The 12,947-nt window shown below is 40.7% G+C and overlaps 1 protein-coding gene across 1 annotated transcript in view; it reads left to right on the top strand.

The window, feature by feature from the left end:
• ALDH1A1 (aldehyde dehydrogenase 1 family member A1) overlaps nt 1-12,947 on the top strand; it is a 188,253-nt gene that overhangs the window by 118,702 nt on the left and 56,604 nt on the right. Inside the window, exons 10-11 of the mRNA XM_085633036.1 lie at nt 2,083-2,247; nt 10,466-10,623. Coding sequence (XP_085489162.1) covers nt 2,083-2,247; nt 10,466-10,623 — 323 coding nt within the window. The remainder of the gene's footprint in view (nt 1-2,082; nt 2,248-10,465; nt 10,624-12,947) is intronic.

The following is a 12,947-nucleotide window of genomic DNA, read 5'->3' as shown; positions in this document are numbered from 1 at the left end:
TTGATTTGACATTTTTCTTGCGTTGTGTTTTCACTTTATTACTGCTTGTGTGCTGCATAAATACTTTATACTTTGCCTTTAAATTAAGCCTGGCTGCTTTTCTGCCAACCAACCAGAGTGTTGATCACAGGTTAATTTAGTGACTTTTATGATCACCCAGACAAGGACTGAGGTTGTTGCTTGAGTGTAGCTTTTACCCCTCTCAACCAATAACCCAATTTCTTACACCTCCACATTAAAATTAATTTAAAAGTAAACACAACTTCTCAAATTAGTCAAATTACAACATCATGTTTCTTACAAGTTGAATGTTGCATTTATATCTTCTCTGGTCAACCACCCAGTATATCTGGACCTGCCAATGGACAGTCTGCATAGATTGCATCTGCTCAGACTGTGGCTGTGTCACCAGGGAGGTAGCTTGGTCAGTAAGATTGGGGAAGGGGGGGTTAGATTCAGATTTTCCAGCAATCACGTTGGCATATCATAGGATAAGCAGCGTGCTTTGGAGGGGCTGAAGTTGCCGTGGAAAGGGAAATGAATGTGGATTGGTAGGGCACTAAGTGAGGGAAAATACAATATTTTGTAAAGTAATCAACACTATTTGAAGATTTTTAAAACAAAGAGGGAGAATGTGTGTACATTGTTTTCTGTGTGTATGTAAACATTCCTGGTGAAATCCAACAGAAACCTCACAATACCAGACTAGAAGCCCCTGTACCCAATGATTAGCCTGAAAATACATTTATTAGGGGGTGTAACACCCCAAATACCCCCCTGAAGCTACTATCCTGGGGTTCACTGAGCCTGATTGTGTATCGCAAGTAATATACTCAATGCACTGCCTGGCACTCAACCAGAGAATTGTGTTGTATTCTACAAGTTCATACAGAAGTCCATCTATAAACATAGACACATGCCCTGTCAGAAAGTTTTAAATGGCTCTGTCCTACTCATCTCCTAAAATAGGCTGGACATGTTTGGCTCCATGTCCCTAAATGTAACCTACGGCTAGCGGGAGGGCCAAGCAGTGAGCACATGATGCTCTTCTCACAGTTCCTGCTCGGCCCTCTGCCTAACAATGAGTGAATGTATTAATGTTGCCCAAGTATGCATTTCCTCCCATTAGTCATGTAGGCATGGTGATGAGGGTCTGCCATTGTTACCAGGCTCCCATTGGCTCCCATCTCCCATGCTTACGTCAAATATAGGAGCAACATTGACACCTAGGGGCCTCAAAGGTGCGGTCCATGTTGAAATTTACATTTCCACCCCTACCCATAAGAAGGGTTAGCAATCTAAACCAGTACACCGCCATTCAGGTAATATGCGAGCAGTGGAGCAGGGGTCTGGAATATGGAGGAAGAGAGAGATACATCCCTTTCGTAAACCGTGACTCTCGGAACAGCCGATCTGGGCTCAACCAGGACTACAGGAGGGGAAGAGAAACGTGTCAGGTACACATTCCTGCACATTTCTCTGTGAATTAGGAATATACTGAAATGTAAACTTGTGCCTCTGGGACATTTAATCCATGATACATAAACTCAATGCCCTGATTTAAAAAGTGATTAACCTTCACTTTGTGCAAAAAGAGGAACGGACGGACAGATTGATAGACACTGAGCTAGATAAATGGATAGATGCATGGACAGACAGATAAACAGGCAAATTAGACAGACAGGCAGGGAAGCAAGTTAGATAGATAGAAAGACAGACAGACAGACAAACAGACAGACAGACAGACAGAAAGACAGACAGACAGACAGATAGACAGACAGACAGACAGACAGACAGATAGATAGATAGATAGATAGATAGATAGATAGATAGATAGATAGATAGATAGATAGATAGATAGATAGATAGATAGATAGATAGATAGATAGATAGATAGATAGATAGATAGATAGATAGATAGATAGATAGATAGATAGATAGATAGATAGATAGATAGATAGATAGATAGATATAGACAATCGATATTATGATAAGTAATCATGATGATGTTTAAGAGGGTGTAATGTATGATGAGTTCAACCTACGAATTATTTTCTGTTTTCTGTTTCATGTTTTTAATAGATTGATAAGGAACAGTTTGACAGAATTCTTGAGTTAATTGAAAGTGGGAAAAAAGAAGGAGCAAAACTGCACTGTGGAGGCCGTGCCTGGGGGAACAAAGGTTTCTTCATTGAGCCTACTGTGTTCTCTGATGTGAAAGATGACATGCGCATCGCCAAAGAAGAGGTAAACACATGTATCAATCTTTTGTAGATATTTCATTCTCTTGTATTTTTTGCTTTTCTATTATATCTATTGACATAGCTTCAGTCATATTTGAACAACAGAAATCACGAGGTAAGCGCAGCCTGAGAAGGTTTAAGGGGAGCATAAATCATTAATGTTTGTTAATAGGATTAGACTGGGCTTGCAGCTAGAAGTACCCCTACAAAATGCTTTAATGCCTGTTCCATATTGAACACACAAGTCAGCCTGCCCCTGCCATCTTCCATAGGAGTTGCGGTGGGACTACACCAAGGAAAATGTTGAAACAATTGCGACAAACCATGCATGTGATAGTAAGATGTTTCAGACAGTACGAGCTATAGCTCTAGAGGTTTAAGAGGCAGGCCTGGAAGAGAATCCTTAAATATTGTAGTACTTCCAGGTATGTCAAGAGACTCCCTGCATCTCATGGGTGGGGTAAGCCCCCAACATGTAAATGTGGCGCCATTCTAGGGCCAGCTAACTCATCAGGTTGCAGACAAATGTCTCAGTAGATTCAATAGATTCCAGGGCTCCTCCTCCCCTAATCAGGTTCAATTTCTCCAAGCCAAACTAACAGTAGTAACTCTGGGAGGAATGGCACTAACCAGGAATGGTAATGCAGGAACAAGCAAGAAACCAATCAAGAGATGTCTGAGGTCTGGAACAGCCAGAGATAGCAGCATCCAGTCTGCTGGACAACTTTGCATTTTCATATGGCATTTTGTAAGGAAGTACATCAAGGTAATTCATGCTGCACAAATTTTAACAAGAGGTAATGGTTGCCATCATCTTGGATTGGGTAGCCTTCATTGTTTTCCTCTGCACATGGTATCTTAGCTTGGAAACATCATCGTGGATTGGGGCCACAGTGATAGATTTCAACGTTCAACCACCAAGGCGAAAAGCCATCATCATTATATTGTGGCCAAGGACACAAGGTTAATTTCCAATGAGTTCTGCTTTTCCAGCAGCAACGTCAGTCCTGGAATCACACTCATCTCCTCCTTGCCTCCCGCCAGAGGACCCATAGCAGCCAGCCACCATGACACATGCATGAGTCATTGTGCCTCAGACAAGTACACAGGCCAGATAAGCATCCTTTGCATTCATCATGCACACATTTAACCAGTGCTGCAACACATCATATCTGCTCATCCAATCCAAACTACCTTATTCACATCACCACACATCACTCTTCACTATTAGCACACTTTTGAGACACTGCACCTTTGGCTCATCAATGCATACTCTTTAGTATGTCATATTCTAACTTTACAGATATAATCACCACATATAAATTTCATATAAAATTCATACGCTCATTCACCACCACCCCCAAACACACACTTGCTAGATGCTCTCAGTCCAACAGGCTACGGCACACAGTGCATCAGCTGCACGCTCAAGAGGGATCATGCACTAGCTGTCATGTACATCACTTCCTGGCCTTGCACCCTTCATGGAATATATATCCTCAACTCCATGGGCCTTCTCACATGTAAATTCCACCTCTCAGTAATACTGTTAATGACATTTCACCTGAACTACAAACCATGGGTACGGTTGGCACAAGAATACCGCTGCCAGTTGGTTGTCTGACTTAAACATCATGCCCTAAATATTGCTTCCAAAAATATTGTCCCATTGGAATTACTACTAGCAAATCTACAACTAATGGGATGCCATTTTTATGAACAATAATTTAGCCACAATATTTTTCAGATTGCATTTACAATTTGAGATCATGAAGATGAAAATTGAAAATAAATTAAAACTTTTTCTGTCATCACATTCAGGGCCGACTTTAGTGCTGGTGGTGCCCGGAGCAACAATCGTTTTTGGTGCCCTCCCCTCCCCCTATGGACTCCTTTTTGGATTCCCTCACTACCACCGAGCAAAAGTGCCCTTCATCTCGCTATAGCCACTTTCACATACATTTCTTTTCTTTTAAAGTGCTGGTCAAGGCTGGCTTTACTAATCGACTCAAATATCCACATAAAATGCAGATCTGTTCTTTGCAGCAGGCATATTCACCCTCCGCGCTACTTTATGTTGAGTTAAAACTGCTACTAGACAAACTCCAATCTCTCTCTCTAGGAGAAACATTAATATTTTTATTGCTGCCTGAAAGCTAGACGCACAAGACTCTCGGCAGTAGGTGCTTTTAAATCTTACATACAGCGCTCACCCCAAGGTCAGTACCTCCCTCCAGCGCCCAGTGCGGCTGCATAGGTCGCACCGCCCTAAAGCTGGCTGATCACACTCTTTAACAGACAGATATAAACAATCCTATAGAAATGTGTACATTTTACGGGCCTGCTTTAAGGTTTGGTGGCTGACCCATTCATCTAAAATTGTACTGAGGAAACACCTCTGCTCCACAATCAGTGGCAGGTCTGTAGCATTAAACTTTCCACCAAATCAGGTATTTTTTTTAGCACTGTAGCTTTTACTCAAGCCCAAAAATTCACTGGCTGCTAGCACATCATGCTTGTGTGACTTTGTAGACTTGGCATCACCACATGTGGATACTTAAAATGTAGCCTAAACCAGGGATTACCCACAAGGGTTACTGACATGTGGGTATTTCTTCTATTTGGTCAGAGTGCGTTTTGTGCAATTCTTCCAAAAGCCAGAAAATGGGAATAGTCAACAATGCCTATATTGGCCAGCTGTCTGTTTTTCACTATGTTAGGCAGTGACACAAGATTGTTAGATTACAGCAGAACTGTCAGCGGCAATCCATTGAGAAGCCCATCTCCCCCGCCTCATAAGAGGAGGATAGACTACAGAAGTGGTTGTGTGGGACTTTTGCGCCTGTTCAATTGAGTCTTGCTACCGCTTGCTTTCAAATCAGCCCATAAAATAGATGTACACTGTTACATAAGTCAAACAGAGCGAGCAGGGTCAAAGTAGATAGAATTAGTAAATCCCGCTTGGAAGGGAATTTAACGCATGACAGGGGATATTTCTCTCTAGGATAATAACGCTCCGTGGGGAAGTAAGATGCCCACAGTACAAGCCACCATTTTATTTAAAGTCCTCCTGTGAGAGAAGGTAGCCCTATGGGTAAATGCACATTTTGGTTGGACTGGTAGCACGGTATCTGAATTTGATAAATGCCCAGCCTCTGATGGTATTAACCTTGGATCCAGACCTCATAAAGAGTGACTCTATTATTTTCTGGGCTTTTAGGCAAGCAGTAACGGTTTGCCCTAAGCAAGCAGGAATGTTTTGTCCTGATAATTTTCTCATGGATCTGTTTATCCATCTGCCAGAATGTAACACTGTATCTAGAAGACATTTTATCTCTAAGTTAGTCACATATATTTTCCTACTCATATTAGCTCTTTTCATTCGTATCCTTAAGAAAATAAATTTTTATGAATTTCATCACATCAGGACTATAGAAATAAAGCATTTAAACACGTACCTTTAATTCATAAAATAGGATAGAAAAAAATGAATATTTGATGGGTGCACGCTATTTACACTTCTATAAACGATCACACTGGACACAGGGCACAGTTCCATTACACATTCTCTTTTATTTGATGGGTATGATCCAGTTGCTACTTCAACAAACGTTATGTTGTTTAGAACAACTAATTTATGGGGCATTGGTCTAAATTAAATCTGGTTTATCACAAGGCCCAGGGAGTAGAAGGACGCTTAAATCTGCCTCTTCACAGAGTTTATCCAGCGGTCTTCGTCTTTACCCAGCTGTGAAAAGCAGGTGAGGCGATTGGGTAACATTACATATGCTTTTACCCATTCACACACTTAAATGCTTGGGTCAAAACACGTTCTGACTCGTGACAAACAAGTCTCCAGAGCTCTTAAAGTAATCTGAAAATCCCACACGAATCTCCTATTTTCTCCAGAGGAGGTATTTAAAAACTGGGCCATTTATCTAAAATATGCTACAGATATGTTATGGAAACTCCTAATCCGTGTGCTTGAAATAAGGAACATAATAGTCCGGGTACATCTGCGCGGATTAATATTATGGTTGTTATCAGCAGTCAATATCATTTACCACGGGGCGGTTGTTTTTGTTATATCTGTTCACAACCTGTTTGTCGAGAACCCATGCACTTAATGAGTCTTGATGTAAGCTTCTTTGGATTGTGTTACCATTTCGTAATGAACCAATAATGCTGAGAAGTAGTAAACAATTTCACAAGTACCACTGAACAAATCCTTAATTACTTACTCAATTGTTAGCCTTAAGCAAGCCTGCATAAATATTATGTTTCCTGCTTACCATGGCTCTGCATTCAAAAATCAACAAAATTCCTGGCCCTTTGCAGGAAAACCAGGGCCATCAGGAAATGGACACGCGATCCTTTATTTAGACCTGCAGGGCCTCTTTTACAATATTTTGATTCACGGCAGAGCAGCAAGCCTTCATGCATAGCTGCGGTTGGTCAAAATAAAAGGGCAGCAATGAGCCCTACCTACAAGATACCGCGCATTCCTGTCCTTCTCCACTGCACCGATGCACGAACAGCAGCTGTGCATTTTGCAAGGGTGCCTGTGGTGAGGGGACGATTGTTTTTGTGCAGGAAGGAACACCTTCCTGCACAAAAACAATAATTGATGGTATTTTCCTCTTTCTATTTTTTGCTGCAGAATTCAGAACGCATAGAAAAAGGAAAAAATGAGGAGATTGTGCCTCCTTACGCCTCCACTGGGGAGGCATAGGATTCTGATGCATTCCTATGTTTACAAAATGTTGTAAATCCTGGAGTGTGTCAAGTTCCATAGCAACACCCATGGAATGCCCATTTCATTCAGAGTTATGCATGAAAGGGAAACATATTTCATGAAAAGTCATGCAGGGTGAATTTACATGGCTTTGTTAATATGGGGAAGCCCACAGTGCAGCCTATGCATCAATAAAAGTGACGCAACGGCAGCGCAATGGGTTTGCAAATAAGCCCCGCAGTTCTTAACCTTTTGACTTCTGTGGACACACACTGAACCACTACTGGAAGACAAGGACCCCCGACAAAGCAATTTCTACATTTTGAACCTCAGACCAATACAGAAACAAGTATACATCAAACAAGTTCACAAATTATGAAATGTTTTATTTAATTCTCAAAAAAAAAATGTAAAAATCGAAAATTTTCATTTGAAGGCAGAGGTTGGAGTTTTTCAAAATCTAGTTTTACTTCTAACAGATATTGTAGTGTGCTGACCTGCAGCATATCATGTTTTCTTTTCTGATCCAAATACCTGCTCTTTTTGTCAGCACATGCCTGTGCTTCCATTGAAGCCACCAATTATCCATATCAGATTTATTTGTGGTACTTGTGCTGCTCCCACACATCAACATGAGGATGCCAACTTATTGTTTAGCCTCCAATTTTAAATTTCTTCACATTTAGAGCACATTTTAAAATATAAATTTTTCAATTTTGCTTTTTATATATGTATACTATATTAGTCTGCCAATATTTATTTTCTATTTACATTTGATGCATTTTCCTGAAGAGGCAAAAACTTCCCCAATCTGCACTCACTCACTTATGTTGAAAGAATTGAAACATTAATCCAATGTAATCTGAATTTCATATTTATTTGCTTTTCTTTATTTCTCTTTTTCTCTTCCTTTATTTTGTTCTTCATTCATCAGTAATGTTACTTTCACAATACAACATCATGGTATTATGTCCTTAAGACATTCCTCTTTTTTGGCAAGCCCAATGCATTTCGGGCTAGGCCCTTCATCAGGGGTTATTCCTGAAAGGTAATTACGTACATTAGTCACTGAAACTGAGTGCCACCTTCATAAGTAAAGCATTACCTAATCCTGTGGTAAAGTATTAAAAAAATAAGAATATCTGCATGCTTGAAATGATGGTTAGCCGGATAGTTTCCTGTAAAGTTATTCTTAAGTATAGCGTGGTTGCCCGAAGGTGGAATAAAAAGAAAACCAGGTGCACAGAAGATTCCCGACGGGCGTGACCGAGTGCGTGTAAACATATAGTGAATATTGAACCCGTGTCGAAAGTACACTTGTGGCCATAAACCAAAGTACACTTGTGGCCATAAACCAAAATAAGCTAAGCATGTGCCCAAGGGTAGAAGTCTAGAAAAACGTTCTAAGAGAAACATTCAAAGAAAAACGTTGGGCAGATGCGTAGCTTTTTTTGGTTTATGGCCAAGGATAGGAAACTATCTGGCTAACCATTATTTCAAGCATGCAGATAGTTTCTTTTTTAATACTTTACCTCAGGATTAGGTAATGCTTTACTTGTGAAGGTGGCACTCAGTTTCAGTGACTAATGTACGTAATTACGTTTTCAGGAGATAGCCCCTGATGAAGGGCCTAGCCTGAAATGTATTGGGCTTGCCAAAAAAGAGGAATGCCTTAAGGACATAATATCATGATGTTGTGATGGGAAAGTAACATTGCTGAATATTGAAGAACAAAATAAAGGAAGAGAAAAAGAAAAGTAAAGAAAAGCAAATAAATATAAAAATCAGATTACATTGGATTAATGTTTCAATTCTTTCAACATAAGTGAGTGAGTGCAGATTGCGAACGTTTTCGCCTCTTAAGGAAAACGCATCAAATCTAAATGTAATTAACGTCTTGAGCCCAGGAGACTAAACCCATCAGCACCCAATAACAAGTATACTTGATTCAAACACTGAATACAATAGGGAGTACGATTGTCTCATTACTGTCTGATAATATTTATTTTCTAAACAGTGGCGGAGCCCAGAGCAGTGTTGTGGACTTCCAGGGGTCCATATTCCCAGATTAAGAACCACTGGTTTAGATGACATTAGATACGGCAATGCAAAGAAGCAGTTATCCTCTCCTGGCAGTCAGACATTGAAGACATTTCCATTCCAGTAGCATTCTATATTGTACCAATGTGGTACCTTGCGAGACTGAAACAGTAGACAGATTTTAAGCACAAACTGCCCTGGAAGCTAGGTGTGAATAATCTTCCTCTATACTTCTATATTCCCGGGCTAAAGGGGACAAAACCATAAGGAATTTTTAAACTTCCCTATATATTGTGAGGTTACAGTTTTTAATAAGTGTGGTAACTTGTATTGTAATTGCTTTCAGCTGAAAACAATAAAGATTTTAGTTTATTTAACAAAACCAAGGCTGCATATTTACAAGAGGATTGCACCACCGGAGGATCACTTTTACCGACGTCCCGGTGGCGCAATGCCCTGCACCACATTACAAAGTGCCATTTTGTGGCTTAACGTTGCTTTGTAAATATATTACCCTTTCATGCAGGTATCTGCGTGAAAGGGGTGTGCAGTGGTTGTTGCAGAGGGCGTTCCCCCGCAACATCTATTGCTTTTTGACCCTGCCCCAGATTTACAAGGATATGTAAGTCTGAAGCAGCGCCAAAAACTAACACCATGCAATGGCAGGTGTTAAAATTGTGCAATGAGGATAAATACTTTTATTTCTCCTTGTTTTTTCTTTTACTATATGTGCTGCACTGCAGCACGCATAGAAAAAACAAACACCATTAATGATTGTTTATGTGCAGGAAGTTATGGCTCCCTCCACATGAACAATCATTAAATAATGACGATTTGCTAATTCTATGTGTGCTGCAGGATGCAACACACATAGCACATAGAAGTAACAAATCAGCATTATTGATTGTTTATGTGCAGGAAGGGACACCTTTCTGCAGATAAACAATAATTCCCTGCAACAGATGCACCCTTGCACTATGGCGCAAGGATATCTTTGTTGGTACTAGGCAGCTATTTTTAGCGCTAGGGAAAAAGCAGGGTTTCACTGTATTGTTGTAAATGCTGAGCATCCATGCATTTTGGAAATGGCATGGTGCGGCGCTGCAAACTTTGCTGCAGCACCACGCTCTGCCGTTTCTTTGTAAATTTGCCCCTAAGTCAGGTAAAAACACGAACAATCTGTGGTAACCATGCAGAAAAGGTGGATTGACTACAAAATGGTATATTGCTGAACGTCTGTAATAACTTGGCACGTGATTGCGCTGGCACAGTTTTTGTTACCATACAATTCAGAGAGAGCACCCAAAAAACTGAAAGTATGCATCGGAGAGAACCAGTACAAGTTTAAAAATCAAAATACCATCAATTGGAATCGAATGAATTGACCAGACGTTAAGCATTATCTCGACTTAAGCATGTTTTTCTTTCATTTTGTTCATTGTAACAGATATTTGGGCCTGTCCAACAAATCATGAAATTTAAAACAGTGGATGAAGTCATTAAACGTGCAAACAACACAACCTATGGTTTGGCAGCAGGAGTGTTTACCAAAGACCTAGACAAGGCCTTGACCTTTGCTACTGCTCTTCAGGCGGGCGTTGTGTGGTAAGCTGCTCTTCCTTTGTCTGTTCATTGGATTTTGACTGTCACAATATCCCGAATGTATTCATGGTTAGAGTCGTGCATAGCATGCACCTACTGCTGTTTCCAAAATTAATTCTGCAGTAGTTTTCAAACTAAAGTACCAATAAATTCTACCTGTCATGAGAATGCCCTCCCACTGTCCTTAAGAAAGAGTGAGAGCTTACTGTCGTTCAGAAAGGAGCTCAAAATGTGGCTGTTCGGCCAATAAGTCTCCTCTATTTCGCCGGGGCTCTGCCGTTATGGGTCTGATAGCGCCGGGACACTCTGCTTGAGTAGCTGAGCGCTCAATAAAACACCATCTAACATAACATAACATAACATAACATGAGGTCGAACGAGCTGTGGCATCAGCCTATATCAGAGCAGAGCAAGAAAACAAGAACAGCTAGTGTGTTTTTGTATTTTAAGTACACAGTTGTAACTGCCAAGGGAAACATTGCCTTAATGTTTATTTACCTATTGAGTAGAATAGCATTCCATGCCGGAACAGTAGTCACGCTTAAGAAAAGGCATCTCTCCAGCCTCTTTCACATGAAAATAGATAATGTTCAACTACAAAAGCATGAAGTATCTGGGGCATTTAATTTACATAGACTCAAGTGACCACAGTTAAAAATCACAGCTTAAAAGTGCTGCGATATGCCTGGCTGTTCCAAAATATTTAACCATGAGGCCATTTTCTTTGAGTATATACATTTTCAAGAAGAGAATGATGGCTTTGCCCAGATATGGGTCCCATGCGTACTGTGCCACAGGTCTCAACCTGCGCTTGCAGAGTCAACCTAAACTGGTCTTAAGATTGCCTGTGTTCCTATCCAGTGGAACTGACCAGGCAGTTTAGGCTGGACTGTTCCTATCGAAGCAGGGCCGAACCTGATTTCCATATGCTAGATGTCTATCAGAAGTGGGAAATAGTTGAAAAACAATGGAATGGAGTACAGCCGAGTGATTGCGGCTGGCTGAGACTTCTGCATGCTTTGCACTCATCACCTATGAATTTGCATGATTTGAGCCATATGCATTGTTTAAGTCTTCATAGAGTAGGTGATACCTGAAATCCTCAGAGGCAAGCATATTTAGCTTCTCATACGGGCTTTTGTCTGAGTCTGGGCATAGGTAAGTTATATAGAGGGGTTCAACAGGAAAATGATCTTTTGGTTGATGAAAATCATTAAGCATTTACAGAGGGTTCCCAAGTTGTAGGCCCTTAGAAAAGATGTTGTTTTGGATGTCTCAGTTTCAGGGTGAATTTGTGGGCACGGAGGTGTTATGAACAGGGGTGGATTTATTCCACGCCATTTTGAAATGGGGTGAATGGAACCAAATCAACTGGATCAATAGAAAGGGCTGACAGAGGACTTATGAAAACATACGAGTCACTGAATGGAGAAAGGAAAAATTGTTACTAAAGAGTCACAGATAATTTAGTGGTGGGCAGTCTTTAAAGTGGTTACGACTGGGATTTTCTGTAGGATAAAATATGATTTTTCATTTTCATGATGGGGACAGAAAATATGGTGATAATGGAGAAATGTGTAGGTGCTCTAAGCGGCTATCTGGTACAAGAGACAGCGCTGGATCTGATTTCTGCTGACATTGAATGTCTCCAGACTACTTTCTGGAAATCAAGCAGCTCTGAAATTTTGTTTTGAAGAAGGGAGTCTGAATTAGGCTGTGGTGTGAGATTTGTTTGATTGAACGATACCTTAACATGCAGTGAGTTAAGAATCGTAACATATTGTGTTAATCACTGTGAGAAATTTGGTGACTGGTTGGCTGGGATGTGAGCCCTGGTCAAGCAGTAACCACAATCCTAGTTCGGGTAAGTCACAAGCAAACCTCGAATTAACCCATGCTCAACTCCCTGGTAGCTTGACACAGAGCAGGAGGGCTTAACTTAGAGGCAATGTGTAAAGTATTTCTTGCAACATATCAAACAATAAAACAGGGACAGCACCACACAGAAAGATTCCCATATCAGGTTAGAAAAACAGAGCTTATTTTAATTAATAATACAAGGCCAAACTGGGGTGGTGTAGCCAGCAAAAGAACAATAGATTTAACCCAGATCTCTTAACTGATTTATTCAGCATTCCGTCCATCATTTGTTGCTGCAGCATTTTTTGCTCTAAGTGGAATGGGTATGCCCAGATGTGGGTCCCTTTCTCACACTACCACTAGATTCAAGCAAGTCTGGCTGATGAAGGGTGATACCCCGAAACCGATCTCAGGATGCTTGTTTCAGGTCCAGGAACACCTGGCTTGGCAGTCCTGGCTGGGCTGTT

This window comes from Triturus cristatus, chromosome 2_1, assembly GCF_964204655.1.
Source record: "Triturus cristatus chromosome 2_1, aTriCri1.1, whole genome shotgun sequence".
NCBI lineage: Eukaryota > Metazoa > Chordata > Amphibia > Caudata > Salamandridae > Triturus > Triturus cristatus.
The sequence above is the reverse complement of the archived record's forward strand: the minus strand, read 5'-3'. Positions and strand labels throughout refer to the sequence as shown.